This window comes from Protopterus annectens, chromosome 9.part0, assembly GCF_019279795.1.
Source record: "Protopterus annectens isolate FY-2018-M chromosome 9.part0, PAN1.0, whole genome shotgun sequence".
In the NCBI taxonomy this organism is placed as follows: Eukaryota; Metazoa; Chordata; order Ceratodontiformes; family Protopteridae; genus Protopterus; species Protopterus annectens.
Window position 1 is genome coordinate 53802430 of NC_056743.1, and position 22311 is coordinate 53824740.

General features: G+C 39.8%; 1 protein-coding gene across 1 annotated transcript in view; it reads left to right on the forward strand.

Annotated features, from left to right (window-relative positions):
• Positions 1-22311, forward strand: part of LOC122810494 (neuron navigator 2-like) — a 2968645-nt gene that overhangs the window by 31022 nt on the left and 2915312 nt on the right. Inside the window, exons 3-6 of the mRNA XM_044082075.1 lie at positions 2272-3301; positions 3433-5175; positions 14874-14920; positions 15537-15654. Of these exons, the coding sequence (XP_043938010.1) occupies positions 2272-3301; positions 3433-5175; positions 14874-14920; positions 15537-15654 (2938 nt within the window). The remainder of the gene's footprint in view (positions 1-2271; positions 3302-3432; positions 5176-14873; positions 14921-15536; positions 15655-22311) is intronic.

A 22311-nucleotide genomic window follows, 5' to 3' on the forward strand; every position in this document is an offset into this window, starting at 1 on the left:
AAAATAAACAGTCTCATGGTTACGTGGCTTATGTTGGAGTGTTAATATCTGTGGGCACTGGACAGCGGTAGTAATATACACTGACCACCACACACACACTTATTGGCAGAAACAGTGACCAGGATGAGGAGGGATTCTTGAATAGTAGCAGTAACATTTCATTGTTAACTATTTACAAGACAGTAAAAGGATTTTACAAACATTTAGAGGACAATATTTGGCATTACAAACCATAACATTGTGGATATTAAGAAAAGAGACAGCTTCAGTATCGTTATAAATGATTTGAGGAGATGAGAAATCAAGGCAGAGTGAAATAAAAACAAGTCTTAGATGAGAGAAAACAGGGATGAGGGGTAGCTGCAAAAGGAAGAATATAAAGGTTATGCAATCTAAGCATTTGCAGTGAATGGCATTATTACGGTCATGTAGAAGAGAATTTGTGAAGAAAGTAAGACAGTTTTTAAGACATTTGGGAAAGAATTTGAAACTGACAGCAAGCATGGAAAAAGCTCGTGACAGATTAAGGAAAGTCCATCTAAGGACATGATAATCAGATATTAGTATGATATACAGTTTAAAGGAATGCATGTGTGTGTGTGTGTGTGTGTGTGTGTGTGTGTGTGCGTGCGTGCGTGCGTGCGTGCGCGTGCGTGCGTGCGTGCGTGCGTGTGTGTGAGACGAAGTTAATGTGGAGAAGTCTGTAAGGCATAGTTGAATAAACAACGCATCACGTTCAGTGACTGGAAACGTGTTCACTGCTCGTAGAGGTGAGTACCCTACTGTGATGGCTATAAATGGCCAACTTATAAGCCTTCAGATTTTACTTAAGAGATTGTACATAACTGAAGAACAGTGGAGATCACATGTTTAACGTCTGAGACAATATATTTATTTATTTATGTGTTTGTGTTTTTAACTGGGGTAAGTGAACTCGCCAACGTTCCCTTTTCAGTCACATACCAGTCCAGAAGCATTTAACGTGTAGCATTTACATTGAAAAGTGCATCTAAATTTACAATATTGTTAAATAAACATTGTACCAAAAAATGTATTGTTTGAAAAATGAAGTATCAATAAGCTTATTTTCCATGTATGTGCAATCAAAAACAATGAGTGACAGACCAGGCTTCAGCAAAGGTTATAAATAAATGTACTAAGCCACGGTCTTAGAGAGAAAACTAATAAGCAGAGAGGTTATTAGCATAAGGGAGAGTTTTTTGATTAACATGATGATGATGATGATGAAGGAAGATGAAGCATTGGCAGTGTTATTACTTGGAGAGGTAAAGATTACGTTATTCTTGGAACTGGGAGAGATTTTAGAGATGGCCCGATATGGTGGTAATAGAGTTTGGCGAGTTGCAAGTCCTCTTTGCTCCTTTATTAGGAACTGGATGAATGAATGGTAGAGGAGACCAAAGAAGGGGACTGTGTAATTCATGATGCATCTTAAAGGTAAAGGAACGTACGAGGAAAGCAGATCTTTCACTAATGGGTAACCAGTTGGCCTTTTGCACTAAGGTACAGTAGTTTTTATTATAAAGCACAAAATAAGTAAATCTCAGTATTTTGTTTTCTAGTAATGTCTTTTGGCTTTTCACGGTTACAGGTCGCCACAGCAGATCACTAGTCCACTTATGATTGGCAGTGCATTTTTACAGTGTCAAGTTGCTAGCCTGGTGCCCAACCTTCAAGGAAGGCACACCCACTCACGTATATTTTAGGTATTCATATATATTTTTTATACAGTTTTACAGGCTCATTTATTATTGATTGTTTCTTTAATTATTTAATTTATGCAATGTGTTTATTATTCAATTAACAGATGTATTTAAACGAGGGGAATGGTTGGTTGTGATCACTATCTGATGAAGTCGAGTCTGATGAAAACGTGTTTTATACCATTTGGTACGTTAATAAACTGTGTGGTGGCTGTGACACTTCTAGGTGAGCTTTATTTGCTGCTGGTGCTTTGTCTACGATATTTATCGCTGTGGGACCTTATTGTGAGCTTCAATAGTGTCGGTGCTTGAGTGCATTACTTTCATTTCATTGTGGTGGAAGTTTCCTGGACTGGTTGCTGAACTTGTTGTGGTCTTAGTTTTTTTCAGCGCTGTTTGTCACGTTGGTTTTGGTATGGAAGCCGGTCTAGGTTCTTCCGCTGACAGAGAGGAACCGGTTGTCAGACGTCGGTCTGACTCGGGTGATTTCCGACAGCTCACGGGTCAGCTCACACAATTGATTAACCTGCTCACTCCTCTTGGGCAGGGAATGCAGAATATTATATCTGAACAGAAGGAGGTTTTGAAAGCCGTTAATTCTCGTTTTACGGCTTCTGCTGGGTTACATGATTCCAACGGTCGGATCCGTTTATCCTCACCGGAAGTTACAAGACATTCTGTAGAGGTTGTGGGGACTGATTTTCACAATACACCAGCCATTCTACATGAGGATGCTCCAGGGACATCAGCGGCAGGCAATTCCGAGGTTTCAGGGTCTTCGACAGTGCCGAAATCCACCTTCAAGGATTGGGTTCAGCTTAAACCTGCCTTCCAGTTTATGGAGAATATTCAGCGAAACCTTGGGGACAATCCTAGTTTTCTGGACAGTATGTGCTCTTTGGAAAGTGCCCTTTACAGGTACAAGACACTTGAATTAGACAATTTGTATTTACATGAATGTATCAAACAGCGTGTGGTACCCAAAGGCCTGAGGGTACACAAGTATCCTAATAATGTTGTGTTTGGAAGTGATTTCCATAGGGACCTTATTAAAGCCTTTGACCAATGTGGCTTTGACATTGTCAAAGCTATCATTAAGAAGAATGAAAAGGAAATTAAAGCTGTACAGGCTGATGTTTTTAAATACAATGAAAATGTTGTAAATGATCTCATGTTTACTGCTGAAGTAGAAAAACAAAAATATTACAATATTAGGAAACAGGTAGATCAACACTGTGATGTTGTTATTAATCATAAATACAAGAAATTAAACCGGGATCTCAAGGAATATCAAGAGGGGAGACAATACCCCAATCCACCTAATTTTAGGAATAGGTATTCAGTTAGTAATGAACAACAGGGAGGGGGTAGCAATAATGTAAGGCCTATGTCTCCCATACCAGTCTCCCAGTTTCAGGAGGTTCCTTTAGAAAACATAGAGGTGGAAGATGGAGATTTTTTACCCAGGAGGTCCGAACGAATTCGGAATCAGGTCCAACATGTACAGGGGAATCGTTCGGACACATATCAGGAGAACAGGACAAACCCCCGGGGGTGGAAAAGGTACAGGAACCCACGTTGGTAAAAAATGGTTGTTTTTCAACTATTCCTATAGGTGAATTTAATATGTACATCAAAGACAAGTATCATATATAGAATTATAGTGATTTTGATGTAACTGATACTTGTTTTTCCTTGTTTACCAAAGGTTTTAAGTTTGTTCCTAGCAAAGGTAGTGATATGGTTAGTTCCATCTTGGATTTAAAATTGTTCATTCGAAAAGTTAACCTTGAGAACATGTTTGGAGTCACCAATGTCGTACCTGGGTTGACACTGAAAGAATCTAGTAGTTTTAATCCCCCGCTGCACCCCCAGCTTAAAAATCTGGAATCCAGGATTGAACAGAGGATTCGTAGGGAGTTGATTCAGACAAAGTTTACCCCTAACTTGAGTCAGGAAGAGTTAGAATTGTTGTTTGAATTAAGTCACAATTCATCCCTTAGGGTCATGGAACCAGATAAAGGAGGGGGTACAGTATTCATGAATCAAATGATATATGATGACAAGATGCATAATATTTTACATAATACTGATAAATACATCTTAGCATCTATCAATGAGATTCATATTTCATATCATAAGATTGATCTAGCCTTACAGGACCTATTGGATCAAGAAATCATTGAAATTGATGCATATTCCTATTTGGTTAATACTGGTCCCAGGGTACCTACCATGTTTGGGAAACCCAAAGTACATAAAAACATAGAAGATCCTCCCCTTAGACCCATTGTAGCGGCTCAAGGGTCTAAAACTCATAATATCTCCAAATTTTTAGATTGGAAGCTTAAACAACTATGGGGGAGACAGGGGTATCTATTGAAAGACTCCTGGGAATTCCTTAGGAAAGTCAACAAGAAATTATTTAGATCAGAATTGATCTTTCTGACCACTGACGTGGTTGATCTTTTCTCAGTGATTCCCTCTGACATAGGTTTAGCTTGGATGGAAGAAGCTTTATGGGAATGTTCTGGGGTCACCAACAATGATGTACATCTGATAACTGAGTTACCCACCTTGGTTTTGGAAAATAATTTCATATATTTTGCAAGAGAGTACTTCCGACAGACTACTGGAGTTTCCATGGGGGCCAATTGTGCTCCCACATATGCAGATCTTGTCTTATCCATCTGGGAGAAAAAATATGTTTTTAACAGTATTTTTTCAAAGTATTGGACAAACTATTCCCGTTTTTTAGACGATATTTGCATTTTTTGGGTAGGGCCAGTAGAAAAAATTGACGAATTTATTGCCTATATCAATAATACCACTACTTTTTTGAAATTCACCCATGTTATTTCATTTGACAGTGTGAATTATTTGGATGTTACACTTAGTAAAGAAATGAATGGGTTTCAGTCCTGTATTTACAGGAAACCCACATTTTCTAACAGTTATATACACTTTTCTAGTACACATCCAAGGTTTCAGAAAAGAGGTATTTTGAAAGGGCAATTTGTGAGGGTTTCTCGCATGACTTCCAACGACTTGCAGTTCAGTCTGGAATGTGATAAATTGGCTCTTATGTTTCAGGATAGAGGATACCCCATTGTTTTGATTAATGATGTTAGAAATGAAGTACAGATGGCTCGGTCTACCAGATTTTTCCCTATTTTGGGTATAGAGAATATAGACTCCAGTAATAACAATAGGGAGGTGGTCCCTTCTTTCAATTTAGCATTTATTACAGAATATAGTGCAAATGCAGGGTATATTCATAAAATCATTGATGAAGAATGGAAAAATTTCCAAGACCTTACGGATTTAAATAACCTTAAAGGCAAAGATGTAAAAACCATATACCGAAAAGGTTTCAATATTAAAAAACGTTTAGAACAAGATATTCATGTGTTTTTTTCCAATGGTCAGAGAAAAGGGACATTTAAATGTGGTAGGTGTCCCCAATGCAAATACATTGCAAACACCGATCACATATATTTGGAAAGTAGGAGTAGAAAAATTACGTCAAGGAGATTTTATAACTGTAATACCATGGGGGTGATATATCTTGCTACTTGCCAGTCTTGTCAAGCATTTTATGTAGGCAAGACGGAACGACATCTTAAAAGGCGTATTTACGAACACCAGTATGAAATACAAAAAATGTAATGGCAAGAATGCATTATATAGGCATACCACAATATGTGATGGGGCTAGGTATACCTTTTTTGTTTTGGAATCTGTCAGTAAGGATATTCGGGGTGGGCCATGGGAGGCTAGGTTGGCCCACAGAGAGACTTGTTGGCAAATTCTTCTAAATTCCAACAAGTTTCCTGGATTAAATGATTTTATTTCCATTGTACCCTATTTAAAGATTAAGGCGGGGAAAATATAATATAGTATAATACATCAGTTTTATATATTGTATTATATATTTTATTGTGCATTTTATTACTATTTCCCAACTTCATTTATGATCTCTGTTGTTAGTATTTATGGATGTATACATTTATTAGTTAGTTCCAGAGTGTTTGTTTACATAATATACATATCACGGTAGATATTTTCAAGTAGTAGACACTTTATTTATTTAATATGGGTGTGAATATTTTAGAAGGTATAGTTTTAATATATATATCTTTTATTTTTATATAGACGAGTATGTTATCTGATATGAAATTTATACTATGTTTAAAATGTGGTATAATATATGTATATTTTAGGTATTCATATATATTTTTTATACAGTTTTACAGGCTCATTTATTATTGATTGTTTCTTTAATTATTTAATTTATGCAATGTGTTTATTATTCAATTAACAGATGTATTTAAATGAGGGGAATGGTTGATTGTGATCACTATCTGATGAAGTCGAGTCTGATGAAAACGTGTTTTATACCATTTGGTACGTTAATAAACTGTGTGGTGGCTGTGACACTTCTAGGTGAGCTTTATTTGCTGCTGGTGCTTTGTCTACGATATTTATCGCTGTGGGACCTTATTGTGAGCTTCAATAGTGTCGGTGCTTGAGTGCATTACTTTCATTTCATTGTGGTGGAAGTTTCCTGGACTGGTTGCTGAACTTGTTGTGGTCTTAGTTTTTTTCAGCGCTGTTTGTCACGTTTTTTTACATAAAGAATGAGTCTGAGGTTAGGTAGGTTAGTGGTGAGAGTGTTTTGAGCCCCCACTGCCTGCCGACTATTAGCCCTCCTACCATGTATTGGCTTATTCGGTCTTCAGAGTATGTGAGCCGTTCCTGGCTTGTTTGCTCCATGTTAGGTGTGAACTGATCATAGAGGCCACCATTTTGGTGCCCATCAGCGCTTTTTATGCTAATTTTCCCAGCTACACCCCTTGGTGGGTGAAATGAACAACTGTATCACATTGGGGTTTGTACAGGTGGTCAGAGGCTAGGCAGAACATTTTTGAGTGGATTATATATACATATGATTTGTAGGACTAACCTGCAAACCCCTAATGTGTACATGCTCCCACACACATGCCTGTGAGAGCTACAGTCACCGGCTTGAGACAGCCAAACCTTTGTCACCCCAGTCTATGACCTTCTCAAACCAATTTCCAAGGAGCTGTACAAAAGTGCATTCAAAAACCAAAAATAATGACTGAGAAGGCTGCCGCAAGAAAAACTTTGTTTTATTAAATTGGAAATATCTATGACCTTGTGACATTTAAGCTAGTGCTTGCATGAGAGCAAATCATCCGACCTGGAAACCACTATTTCATGAGTGAGTTACCAGAGGCTACTTATTTGTACCCTCCCACACCTGGTTATTCCGTGGCCAAGCTGCTGTTCAAACTTAGGTCATCTAGGTCATATTCAAAATTCCATCCCTCTGTGCTACAGAGCTGGGCTTTGGTGAGTTGTGGGTTTGTTTACAGAAAGGTAAAATAGTAGGAGTCACAATTTGGATCCCCATGGTACCCCTGAATGTAATATAAAAGTAGGAACTGACCAATTACATTTTTGGGGAAAATCAGACTTCACTGTAAAGAGTAAAGATGCCTTAACTTTGTGTCTGTGTAGTTCATTACTAGGGAAACCACAACATAATGTTGGTCATGTCTCTGCAACACTGGTTTTCTGTTTTACTTACAGTTCACAAACAAATTGTGAACACATCTTTAAATCATACAGTTGTGTGAACAAATTGTGATTACGTCTTTAAATCGTACAGTTGTGCGAAGAAATTATCACATCTTTAAATTGTACAGTTGTACAAACAAATTATGAACACATCTTTAAATCATACAGTTGTGTGAACAAATTGTGAACACATCTTTAAATCGTACAGTTGTACAAACAAATTGTGAACACATCTTTAAATTGTACAGTTGTGCGAACAAATTGTGAACACATCTTTAAATCATACAGTTGTGCGAACAAATTGTGAACATCTTTAAATTATACAGTTGTGCAAACAAATTGTGATTACGTCTTTAAAGCTTATGGTTCTGTGAACATATTGCGATTATGTCTTTAAAGCTTATGTTTGTGTGAACATATTGCGATTATGTCTTTAAAGTTCATATAGCCAGCTAGCCTCAGAACATCTCATCGCTCCCTTTTTAACACATTTTTTTGGAATGAAGTACATGATGAAAACATAAACAATAGTTTTGTAAACCCACTTTGAAATTAGTAAACTACTTAAAGTTTTAGTTTGTGTTTTCCTTGTTCACACTCTTCTTCACTTTTGTAATTGGCACCCAGCCCTCCTGCCTTTGCTCGTCACATGAGCTCCTATTCTGAGAGATTCTATGATTGACTTCTTTGGCCATATTTCTGCCATACCTCCTCCCTTGTTATGAGTGCATATGCTTTCTTGTTATTTTGTTCCACTTGCAAACCCCTGCCCTCCTGCCTTTTTATGAATTTTGGAAAGCAATTTCCTCACATCTTCTCCCAGCAATTAATCAGAGTAGGTTACCCATATAAAAAGCATTTGTTAAGCTTTCCCTTACAGTGCTGTGTAACTAAGCAAGTCACCATTTTGGTCAGCCATAGGGCTCTTTTCTACTTGAGTGTTGCCTCCTTCCCCTGTAACTAAAGTACACTGACTCTTAGATTTGTCTCTCTGACCCTCATTTTTACAGGTATACCTTGTACCTTTCTGGCTTTCTAACACTCAGACATAGCTTCCTATTGAAAGTTTTACTTACTTGTCTGACATTTGAACAAGTAACCCTTGTAAAAATCCTCAAAATTGTATACTGTTGGTCTGTCTTAGCTGCTAAACATAAGTAAACTTAAAGTGCTGAGTGCAAGTAACATTACAGTGCTGAGTGCAGATTTTAGGCCCTTACATTCAACTTACCTCTTGAGTCAATCAAGGTATTCCTCTAACCACTCCTACTGCCTTCTTTTTTCCTCCACCCACCCCCCTCTTTCCTCAAACAGGTTAAACTGCTACAATTCAGTACAGGCACCATTTTTAAATCTAGGTGCTTAGGATTTCCCTCTCTCTTCCCCCCTTGGCTGACCTGGTGTGACTCAGTGTAAGTTTCTTCATTGTATGATTTTTTTTTTACAGTTTTTTGTTTGTAACTGAAAGACCTGATGCTAAATTCTGATTCTGCACAGACTGTTCTATTTTTGTTGCAGAAGCTCTGTAAGTAGCTAGTGACTTTACTGAATGCTTGTGGTAATATTTGTGTTTAAACTGAACCTGTACCTAGAGAAAGTGTATAATGAGAGCTACTACTTGCTGCATGTGTTTTTAATGTTTAAATTGCACACACACATTGAAGAAGTGCTTTTATATCCTGAATAACTTGTGCTAGCTTTACCTGGATTGCTTTTACTGACAATTTTCCAGTTGTACTATTGTGAATGGTTGATTTAGTTTTACTGGTATATCTTTAAAATCTGACAAGTGTTTATTTATTGAATTGCTCTCTTGCTAAGGCTTGTTAGCTATAAATCCTAATCCATTCTGAAGTGTGCTACTTTACCACCCCAAAACACCTTTCTGAATGTACTATTTAAGCAATAACCCACGCCTGGCTGTGGGTAATGCTGGATTTACCTACGGTTGGTGTGGTTTGGTCATGAAGACAAAGCCCGAGTGGCCAAACAAAGACAACCGTGGGTAAATCCAGCATTACCCACACCCAGAAGTGGGTTATTGCTATTATACAATGACATTATTTAAGAAAGAAATACTTACTTTTCTTAAATAATGGCATTGTATAATGCCTCCGTGCTGCCCTTCCGCAGCTGTCTGGTATGCTACGGCAGTTCTGATGTACTGCGCATGTGTATGCTTATGCAATACATCAGAGTTGTGGGTGGAGGCAACGGAGAAAGCAAGATCTCCATTGCTTTTTAAAAAGTGTCTTGCTATGTTAAAGGAGTTTAACATAGCGAGACAGCTTTAAAAAAAGCAACGGAAATCTTCCTTTCTCCGTTGCTTTTTTTAAAACTGTCTCGCTATGTTAAACCCGTTTAAAATAGTGAGACAGCCTTAAAAAAAGCAACGGAGAAAGGAAGATTTCCGTTACTTTTTTAAAGCTGTCTCGCTATGTTAAACTCCCTTAACATAGCGAGACAGCTTCTAAAAAGCAACGGTGATCTTACGTTCTCCGTTGCTGTAAAAAAAAAAAAAAAAAAAAAAGGCTTATACTAATGGAAAAAGTCCGGGCGACCGGACCTTTTTCCATTAGTATAAGTCTGATTTACAATGTGCACACTGACCAATCAGAGTGCACGTTTTGGAATATTAATGGGGGGGTTGTTGTATAATATAAAATAACTGCCTGTTGCTGCCTTAATGTTTATCCTAGAATCTCTGCTTTTCTCTTTTCCTAGTTGAACTTCACATTTACCTACACTAACATACTGCAGCTCCTGAATAACGGTGTCTGCAGGACGGCAGCAATTGGAAAACACAACAAAAATTGTTGGTCTGTCTTTCCTGCTAAACATAAGTAAACAAAGTGCTGAGTGCAAGTAACATTACAGTGCTGAGTGCAGATTTTAGACCCTTACATTCAACTTACCTCTGGTGTGGTGTCTTGTGTCAATCCAATGTATTCCTCTAACCACTCCTACTGCCTTCATTTTCCCCCACCCCCCTCTTTCCTCATACAGGGTAAACTGCTACAACTTATTACAGGCATTGGTTCATCCCTGCTCCGCTTGCCCTCGCTTCACTCAGGCTTGCTTCGCACCCCACCCTGCCCCCAAATTCCTCCTGCCCCTGGTGCTGCTACATTTATTGGTACTAGACCACACCCCACTTTTTTAAACCAATCAGTAACAACTTGTCACTCAACAGCACCACCCGCAACCTGATACCACCAGTCTTCCAACTCTACTATTCCTTTTACCTATGTTTCAAGTCTCATTCAGTAGGTATGCTATCACCCAAAATAGTCTTATTAACTCTACTTCTACCCCTTTTACTCATCCCATATCTCCTAACCGCCTACAAATATCAGGATCACCCAGGTTTCCACTACCCTAAATTCCAAATATCCATCCCATCTACAACAGATAATAATGCATCCTTACTCACTCCACTCATGCTTACCCCCTTAACCCCTAAATACTACCATCTTGCTAGACCTAGTTACATTAGTCCTAAAACTAGACACTATTACAAAACGTTATTCAAATTCTTAGAACTCATACTCAGGATACACTACAACCTCACAAAGGATGGCGACGTCCACCTAAACCCTGGTCCATCACCACCTGTTGGCCCTAATCCCCCTACTATATCCTCTACCACCATAGCTCTAACAAATAGACCTCCTAGCTCACTGCTGGCCTGCCATCTAAACATTAGGAGCATAAATAACAAAACTCAGCACCTGCATGCCCTTATAGCTGTTCATTCCCCAGATATATTATGCCTAACAGAAATGTGGCTAAAGCCTGCCACCAAGGACCATGAGATTCTGCCACCAGGGTTATAGTATGTTTCGGCTAGACCGTACCACCAAAAAGGGTGGTGGGGTAGCCATGCTTTACAAGTCTACCCTATCTGTCAGCATAGACACCCAACAACCACCCCAGTTCAATAATGCTGAAATTCTTATCTCAAAACTACAAATTAACAAAAACAAAAACGTGAACATTGTCTGTGTCTACCTTCCCCAGGGAGGAACACAGAAACCTTAGAAGACTTCTTATATTGGTTATCCAATAACTACCCCCAAGAAACAATTGTTCTTCGGGATTTCAACATTGACTGGAACACTTGCTCTTGTAAAACCCCCACAACCCACATAAACCTCTATGAATTTACTCAAATCATAACCTCCCCCACCAGGACAGGAAAACCCAATAACAAGGAAAGTACCCTAGACTGGATACTCATCAATACCCATCTTCAATCTTATAAATCAGGCACTTTGCCTTATGACCTAAGTGACCACTGTTTCACCTATGTAATCAAGCTCAAAGTAGACTGCTCCTACCAGCCCACCTATAGAACATTAAGAAACAACAAGAATTTTATTCTCACCAAGTTTCAAAATGAACTTAAGGCATGCAACTGGTCAGTACTAAAGTCTCCCCCTAGATGAAGCAGTAGCATACTTTAACACCAAATTCCTTGCTATTCTTAACTCCCATGTTCCCAGCCGCTCTATTAGAACCAAAGCTAATATTGCACCATGGCTTTCTAAAGATACCAAAACCAAAATTTCACTCATAAACAAAGCATGGGCCACCTACTGAAAAACAAAAGCCCTACTTGATCAACTAAGATTCAGATAGCTAAGGAATGACACCAAAAAATCCATAACATTAGACAAAAATAACCACTACTACCATCTAACACCAAAAGAAACCTCAAAAGTTCTGGGCAGGAATAAACAAACTACTCCACCCAGGCCAAACCGCTACTCCACCCCCCCCTCAGCTTCACAACAAAAATCCCCTGTAGACATTGCTAATAACTTCAACAGATTCTTCACAGAGACTGTCCAATCTCTAGACAGCCAACTCTCTCTCAATGGCTCTAATTATAATGTGACCACACCCAGAACTTACCTTCCAACCTGTTCCTACTCAACTTATTCATGCCCTACTTAAGAAACTAAGACCCACCACCCTGGCTGCAGACCTACTCCCAGCAGACTATCTGCAAAAGGTTGCTGACACCATAGCATACCCCATCTCAATCTTGATCAACAGAGCTATATCTGAAGCTACTGTACCCACTATATGGAAAATCTCTCATGTTATACCCTTCCATAAAGGAGGCAGTTTCACTGAACTGTCAAACTTTATACCCATAGCTATTCTGTCACCTCTAGCTAAAATTATGGAGAAGTGTGTACACATACAACTCATGTACTACCTCACACAACAAGCTGTTGTCCAACTTTCAGCATGGATCTATCCAAGGCTTTTGACATAGTTGACCACAAAATGCTTATAAATACCTTGAAGGCCTTCTCCTTAAACAACCATGCACTCCAATGATTTCAATCCTACCTGCGGGGCAGGCAACAGGCAGTCCTATGGCAGGACAAGCTATCATCTCGCCTACCCATCACATTAGGAGTACCCCAGGGCTCAATACTGGGACCCTTTCTTTTCTCCAGCTTTATCAACGATCTTCATTCCCTCATCCCAAATGCTACCTGCATTCAATATGTGGATGACTCTATCTTGATTTGTTCTGACACCTCACCAGCTTCTTTATTCACATTAACCCAAAATACCTTCAATACAGTGGAAAAATGGTTCTCCAATCAACATCTAATCCTAAACCCTAACAGAACTAAGTTGCTCCTCTTCTCTCCCACATGCAGGACCCCCCTGCCATCCTTCAACATAACTGCTAACAATGGCACTATCATCTCCCCAGAAGCCCAAACTAAACTACTGGGTGTCATAGTTGATAACAACCTGAAGATTGATGCGCAAATCAATTAATCTGTCAAAACCATTAATAAAAAACTCGGCTCTCTTTACAGAATCAAACCTTTCCTTACCCCACTTTCTAGAACTGCAATTGCCCATTCCCATCTGCTATCAATTCTTCTCTATGCCTCACCTCTATTCTCCAACTTAAACAAAACAGATCTTAATAAACTATCATCCTGCTATAACCACATTGCTAGATTTGCTACTGGCACAGCCTACCGGACACACCACTGTCACAACCTAAATCGCCTAGGATGGCTTGAACTACCAAGCCTACTGCAGTTCAACCAGCTAATAGTGGTACATAAAATCCTTTACCAACCAGAAAATACACATGCACTAAAAGATGTTATCAGCCCCTACACCAGCACCCAGCCACTGCGATTATCCACTAGACTCCTAGTTCAAACATACAAATCTATCTACTCAGCTGGGGACTCTCTGTTTTCCAACTCTGTTGGAAAAACATGGAACAGACTCCCAGCTGACTTGACCCTAGAACCCTCACTAACTCAATTCAAAAACAAACTCAAGAATTACTTCAAAACTCATTGGTTATGTCCTTGCACTAACCCCGACTAGTGACCTATTTTTTAGGTGCCTTACCTTCAACTACTTCTAACTTTTTTCTACCACTCCATTTCAGGAAGGGTCAATTGTATAATTGCTCCTCAGTGTGTCTTAAACATGAATATAATATTATGTATGTTTAACTTTGAAAATAATGTTATGTTTTGTAAAGTGTGTTATAATAAGTTAGTACTATATGTGCTAAATGCTGGTATTGCTTATGACTGTAATCTGCTTGAAACTAGCATTTACTAAATGTTCAATGTGAATTATTATCTTGGAGTTTTTCTCCCCGGGCCTCCACTGAAAATGGAAATGTGTCCAGTCGGACTATCCCAGTCAACAAATATAAAATAAAATAATTAATTAAATAAATAAATAATTTTAGTTTTTCCAGGAGTTTTGTCAACACCTTGGTGGGACATTGTTCATAGGTTCATAGGTAAGTACTACCCTAGCCAGTGTTTCTTTTTGTGCTTGAAATAACCTATCCCATTTGGTTATATACTGACCTTACCCATCCCATGGTTGATAATTATATATTACCCCTAATGAGAATAACTGGAGTCATACCATAGATAATTGGAGGGGAACCATGCATGGGATGAAGCATTGCACTTGAATATGGACAGGGTTTAACTTTGTTTTATGTGGATGGGGTGTTTATTTCACTCCAGTTGTATCCTGTGTGAGATATACTGCCCCTCCAAACTGTTCTGTTGATGTTGCAAAAGAGGTCTAGACCCCTAGACTGAGTATTCCTGATGCCATTTGACTAGCCGATGTGCAGTAATCCATCAGTACTGGATTGGAGGATGCCTTTTATACCAGACACAGGTCACATCCTAGCAGTCTGTAGGATACAGAGTAAAGTGACAGGACTTTGAGTTGGTCCATGTATGACATGTTATTTAGGCCTTGTATTCTTTTAGTAAGGTATCTCTGTGGGAGTTCCAGTTGTTGTGTGTGTCTGGACAGATACACACCAAAGGTGGCATCATACTCAATGACTGAGCTAATGAAGACAATGAGACTGACTTCAGCAGGAGGATAAACAGTAAGCATCCTGCCCTTTCAGTGGGGGACTGTCTGTGACCCTTTTGGGAGGCTGTACCTCTCAGATGCTCTGTAGTTTGACTTGTCTTATGTAGAATCCTGCTTGGTTGTTTACAGCATTTGATGATGAGCTCCATGTATGGTTTATAGGTTCAGTTCAAATGGTAAGATGAAGTCCTGACTTAGGGAAAAAGTACTCCTCTAGTTTGTGTTAATTCAATGTTTTGATTCCAGCAATAAACAGATCTTAAAGGACAGTAACTTCACAGGCTCTATCTTCCTATGTGTGTTTAGTTTTTTTGTCTTAGTTCATCTTAAATGTACATAAAGAACTGGGGAATGTCTAGCAACTTAATGTTCATAGCTTGTGTGTGTGTGTGTGTGTGTGTGTGTGTGTGTGTGTGTGTGTGTGTGTGTGTGTGTGTGTGTGTGTGTGTGTGTGTGTGTGTGTGTATGTGTGAGCGTGTGTGTGTGTGTGTGTGTGTGTGTGTGTGTGTGTGTGTGTGTGTGTGTGTGTGTGTGTGTGTGTGTGTGTGTATGTGTGTGTGTGTGTGTGTGTGTGTGGGTGCGTGTGTGGGTGCGTGTGTGTGTGCGTGTGTGTGTGTGTGTGTGTGTGTGTGTGTGTGTGTGTGTGTGTGTGTGTGTGTGTGTGTGTGTGTGTGTGTGTGTGTGTGTGTGTGTGTGAATGTGTGTATGTGTCTGTGTGTATGTGTGTAGAGAAAGAAAGAGAGCAGTAATTTGCATTGGCAGAAGACTAATCTTTATTTTTTTTAATAACAGATCTACACAGATTGGGCCAACCATTATCTGGAAAAATCTGGTCATAAGCGACAGATTAAAGATCTGCAGCAGGATGTAGCTGATGGTGTGCTGTTGGCTGAAATTATCCAGGTTGTAGGTAAGCAGTTTGTAAGTAGCCTGATGATCTTAATGAAATACAACAAAACTAGCCCTGGTTTTCCTACAGTGTTTATGTTTAGATAGCACAGTAAACAGTATTACACAAAGGAATGCTATATCCATAGGAATACAACTGGAGGTGTTACTGTCAAACATGAAGGAACGCTATATCCATAGGAATACAACTGGAGGTGTTACTGTCAAACACAAAGGAATGCTATATCAGTAGGAATACAACTGGAGGTGTTACTGTCAAACACAAAGGAATGCTATATCCATAGGAATACAACTGGAGGTGTTACTGTCAAACACAAAGGAATGCTATATCAGTAGGAATACAACTGGTGGTGTCACTGTCAAACACAAAGGAATGCTATATCCATAGGAATACAACTGGAGGTGTTACTGTCAAACACAAAGGAATGCTATATCTGTAGGAATACAACTGGAGGTGTCACTGTCAAACACAAAGGAATGCTATATCCATAGGAATACAACTGGTGGTGTCACTGTCAAACACAAAGGAATGCTATATCGTAGGAATACAACTGGAGGTGTTACTGTCAAACACAAAGGAATGCTATATCCGTAGGAATACAACTGGAGATGAAACTGTCAAACACAAAGGAATGCTATATCCGTAGGAATACAACTGATGGTGTCACTATCAAACACAAAGGAATGCTGTATCGTAGGAATATAACTGGAGGTGTCACTGTCAAAAGTGCACATCCCTTATTCTGAGTACCAGATTGTTTAAATGAACAACTAGCTGTAGAAAAACAAGCAATAAGATAATTTATGTCCATTTCAGGGTTCCAATATCTGGAGCTATTTTTTCACTAACTTTTGAAGTATATGTTAACTTAGCTATCAGATAGTATGCCTTGAGACATGCAACAGGCCTTACATTGGGGTTAGTTAGCCTCTCAAAATCCTGTCACCCCTGTCAGTGCTGCATTGTTTTGTAGTGACCATCCAACCCACTAATATACTTGCAAAGAATCTACAAGTCATAATCTTGTCAACAACAAGGCACTCAGTAGTTTTAATAAATTGTATTCCATTAATGTGCTACCTGATTTATTTCCTCCACTTTCTATTCTCTGTTTTTCATTGAATCATTCTTGGACATGTCATACAAAACCAAAATATCTCCTAGCTTGTTCTCTGTATTTCTCAAAAGATTGAGGCTGTAAATATTAAGTTTTTTTTTTAACCAAAAATGCATGGTTTATACCCTGTATGCTATTTTGTCCCTCTCTCTGCCACACCACCAAATGGAAAGAAACCACAAACTGGCTTAGACTAATAAGGTCACCTTATATATAAGATATATGATGTTATATATATTATTATATATTTTGTAAGTATACAGACACTGCTTAAATAGTCATATACTCTGCAAATGTATGCACTCAAAAAATGTCTTGCACTCTGTAAATACCTGTATATTGTTTGTACTAGTTTAGCTAAACCTAGTTTGACTTTCCGGATAAACAACAGCGGCATAAACGACTTGTTTGCTGCATGGCCAATAGGATGACAGTTTGTAAATCCACATGACTGCTTATGGACTGGCCTGTAGCCATGTTGTATGTATCAAGTGCCAGGCAGTCTGCCGTCAACATGAGAATATCCTAGCAAAACAAAGAAGAACAATACCTTTTATAAAAGAATAAGAAAAGACCTGTTTTTGTTACTCATTTTAGACAGTAGGTTGAGTCTTTAAGAAGTTTGAATGTCACTTTAAATAAATCTAACTGCTTGTATACAGTAAGAAAAAGAAGCTGTGGAAACCAGGACTGTGACAAGGTTGTGTACGTCAGGTACCAGCCAGACTGCAGTCAACATCGGAATCCCTGGCATGTTTTAAAGAATCATTTAGTGGCATAGTGGGTAGCATTGTCACCTTACAGCAAGAAGCTCCCTCTTTCATTTCTCGGCTGGTGTGCTTTCTGTGCAGAGTCTGCATGTCCTCCTTATGTTTGCATGGGTTTCTTCCGGATGCTCCGGTTTCCTCTTACATTCCAAAAGCATGCAGTAGGTGGTTTCAACACTCTAAACTGGCCATAGGTGTGGTTGTGTGTGTCAGTGTGGAGTGGAAGAACTACCATGGCAGGGCTAATCAACCAGCACTGTAAACCTTGGCTCTAGATGGTTGTCACTGATGAAGTGATACCCCAATCCCATGTAGAAAAATGGGAAAAAGGGATTGTAGATGGATGGATTTAACAAAACAAACAGAAAGAATACCTTTTATAAAAGCATGCTGACTGACCTCTTTCTTTTATTTATTTTGGCAGTAGGTAACATGTATAGGCCAATGACTGTGTGTTATCCCTGACCATTGTATTGGCAGAATGTAATCCCAAACCACTGAAGTATCTTCATTTATTTATTTATCAATCTTTGTTTACCATGAAATTCCAACTGGGTAATACCCATTTTCGGAGGGGGCCTGAGGGGAAGCTCTATTTGGTTACACTTCATTATACTTAGTTCCAGTTAAACACACCCATTTTCGGAGGGGGCCTGAGGGGAAGCTCTATTTGGTTACCCTTCATTATACTTAGTTCCAGTTAAACACACCCATTTTCAGAGGGGGCCTGAGGGGAAGCTCTGTTTGGTTACACTTCATTATACTTAGTTCCAGTTAAACACACCCATTTTCAGAGGGGGCCTGAGGGGAAGCTCTATTTGGTTACACTTCATTATACTTAGTTCCAGTTAAACACACCCATTTTCGGAGGGGGCCTGAGGGGAAGTTCTATTTGGTTACACTTCATTATACTTAGTTCCAGTTAAACACACTCATTTTCGGAGGGGGCCTGACGGGAAGCTCTGTTTGGTTACACTTCATTATACTTAGTTCCAGTTAAACACACCCATTTTCAGAGGGGGCCTGAGGGGAAGCTCTATTTGGTTACCCTTCATTATACTTAGTTCCAGTTAAACACACCCATTTTCGGAGGGGGCCTGACGGGAAGCTCTGTTTGGTTACACTTCATTATACTTAGTTCCAGTTAAACACACCCATTTTCAGAGGGGGCCTGAGGGGAAGCTCTATTTGGTTACCCTTCATTATACTTAGTTCCAGTTAAACACACCCATTTTTGGAGGGGGCCTGAGGGGAAGCTCTATTTGGTTACACTTCATTATACTTAGTTCCAGTTAAACACACCCATTTTCAGAGCGGGCCTGAGGGGAAGCTCTATTTGGTTACACTTCATTATACTTAGTTCCAGTTAAACACACCCATTTTCAGAGGGGGCCTGAGGGGAAGCTCTATTTGGTTACCCTTCATTATACTTAGTTCCAGTTAAACACACCCATTTTCGGAGGGGCCTGACGGGAAGCTCTGTTTGGTTACACTTCATTATACTTAGTTCCAGTTAAACACACCCATTTTCAGAGGGGAAGCTCTATTTGGTTACCCTTCATTATACTTAGTTCCAGTTAAACACACCCATTTTCAGAGCGGGCCTGAGGGGAAGCACTATTTGGTTACACTTCATTATACTTAGTTCCAGTTAAACACACCCATTTTCAGAGGGGGCCTGAGGGGAAGCTCTACTTGGTTACACTTCATTATACTTAGTTCCAGTTAGACACACCCATTTTCAGAGGGGGCCTGAGGGGAAGCTCTATTAGGTTACACTTCATTATACTTAGTTCCAGTTAAACACACCCATTTTCGGAGGGGGCCTGAGGGGAAGCTCTGTTTGGTTACCCTTCATTATACTTAGTTCCAGTTAAACACACCCATTTTCAGAGGGGGCCTGAGGGGAAGCTCTATTTGGTTACACTTCATTATACTTAGTTCTAGTTAAACACACCCATTTTCAGAGGGGGCCTGAGGGGAAGCTCTATTTGGTTACACTTCATTATACTTAGTTCCAGTTAAACACACCCATTTTCAGAGGGGGCCTGAGGGGAAGCTCTATTTGGTTACACTTCATTATACTTAGTTCCAGTTAAACACACCCATTTTCAGAGGGGGCTTGAGGGGAAGCTCTATTTGGTTACACTTCATTATACTTAGTTCCAGTTAAACACACCCATTTTCAGAGGGGGCTTGAGGGGAAGTTCTATTTGGTTACACTTCATTATACTTAGTTCCAGTTAAACACACCCATTTTCAGAGGGGGCTTGAGGGGAAGTTCTATTTGGTTACACTTCATTATACTTAGTTCCAGTTAAACACACCCATTTTCAGAGGGGGCTTGAGGGGAAGCTCTATTTGGTTACACTTCATTATGCTTAGTTCCAGTTAAACACACCCATTTTCAGAGGGGGCCTGAGGGGAAGCTCTATTTGGTTACACTTCATTATGCTTAGTTCCAGTTAAACACACCCATTTTCAGAGGGTGCTTGAGGGGAAGCTCTATTTGGTTACACTTCATTATGCTTAGTTCCAGTTAAACACACCCATTTTCAGAGGGGGCTTGAGGGGAAGCTCTATTTGGTTACACTTCATTATGCTTAGTTCCAGTTAAACACAGATAGTTAAATTTCTATTTATACACAAACAGCAGTTACATTTATACATTCTAAGATTTTACAGAAATGGAAGTTACTAAAGAGAAAGCCTGTGAGCAGCTTAGTGGATTGCACAGGCAGCAGTTATGTATAAAAATTGATTTGTCATTTCAGTGAGAGGTTGAGAGCATTTAGTATACAGATGTTCTTCGTGTTTCACTGTTGCAGTCATCACACTTGGGTTATCCTGCCAGGGGTAGCCCTCAGTCGGCCTGAATACCAGAGGCTTAGTATTTCTGCTTCAGTTGCTGTCACTCCAGGACTGACGTCAGGTCTTCAGTGGTATAAAATCAGGCAGCCGATGCCATTACATCAGACTTTCTTGCCGAGGACCCCGATGCAGAAGCACTTCGCACCAGTGCCGGTTGGCCACTACCTGAGTTTTTGTTTCCGAATTGAAGTTGAAGTCTTCTAAAGCTAAGTACCCGGTTGGGGATCCTTTTTTCTTGCTCTAACCGATGTCAGAAAAAGTTAACAATTGTCTCGTTTGTGGAAAGCAAATACCACACAGAGACTTCCATTCTTACTGCATTACCTGTTTAGGCCCAGACCACAACTTCCCTCGCTGTCGCTTTTGTGCTTTGTTCAACAGCAGAACTATACATCGTAGGGACCTTATTGTAGCTAAATATTTTTGCTCTCAGTCCTCGTATTCTGATATGGCTTTGGTAAGCCATCTGACTACCGATCTTCTGAAAAAATGTAAGGATAAAGACAGAGACAGATCGCACAGGTCCAAAACTGCTGACGACACTTCCGTTAAGCTAGTCGTCAGTTCTCCGGTCCTCAGTGAGGCACTTTCGCAGCCCCTGATGCCCAGTTCTGTGGATTCACAAGCCACTACCGAGACCCGTTCAGAGTGGGGTATGCCGCAAGACTCTTCTTCGACTAAGGATCCTGCAGATGTCTCTACCTTGGATGGGTCCAGAGCCACTGAGCAGGCACCAGCTTCTGAGGAAGTTCTTCCTACTACCGATACTCGACACAAACTGATGATTTCTTTCACATCTTCAGTTCTTTCTAACACTACCTTACTAACAACCTCCTTTCCAGTACTCAGCATGGTTTCCGACCAAACCATATCACCACCACTGCCATACTCTCCTTTACTAACACTATCTTTCAGCATACAAACAATGGCTATCTCTCCTCTGCTACTTTCCTAGACCTATTTAAAACATTTGACATGGTCCCACACAAGCAACTTATCTCTGTCCTCAATAACCTATCCTTCTCACAATCAGTCACCAACTGGTTTCAGAGTTACCTGTCTGACCGCCAACAATCCATTGTATGGCAGAATGACATATCTCCCCAACTACCTGTCTCCATGGGGGTTCCCCAAGGATCTCTGTTTACACCAATAATCTAGCCTCTGCCACCAAAAATGGCACACTCATACAATACGCAGATGACTCGACCATCATCTGCTCAGCCCAGTCCCTACCAAAACTGCAAAAAGTCACACAGGAAGCCTTTTCCTCTGTTGAAACATGGTTATCCGATGCCCAATTAATACTCAACCCAAACAAAACTAAACTACTCATCTTCCAACCCACCAAACATGCTCAAAACAACTCTCACTTTAACATCAAAGCAAAAGACAACACCACTATATACCCAACTGAACACACCAAATTGCTAGGAGTGGAAATAGACAATAAACTAAAATTTGACATTCACATATCCATGACCATAAAATAAGTACACAAAAAACTAGGAGCGTTATACAGAAATAAGCAATTTCTCACCATAGCAGCAAAGATTTCAATAGCAAATTCCCACCTTATCTCCACCCTACTTTATGCCTCTCCAGTATATACCAACCTAAACAAGCTAGAGACCTGCTACAACAAAATCGCCAAATTCGCCACAGGGGCATCCTACCGTAGTCACCACTGTCTCTCACTTGCTGAACTGGGCTGGCTTGAACTCCCTCACCTCCTTCAGTGGTATCAACTCTCACTCGCCCACAAACTAGTAAACCATTCACTAAATGTCCCATCCCTCCAGAATCTACTTCAGCCCTATCGCACCACCAGACCACTAAGATCCAGCAACAAAAATCACTTGCAGATCACTAAAGCCAATAACTCTGCTGGTGAAGCACTAT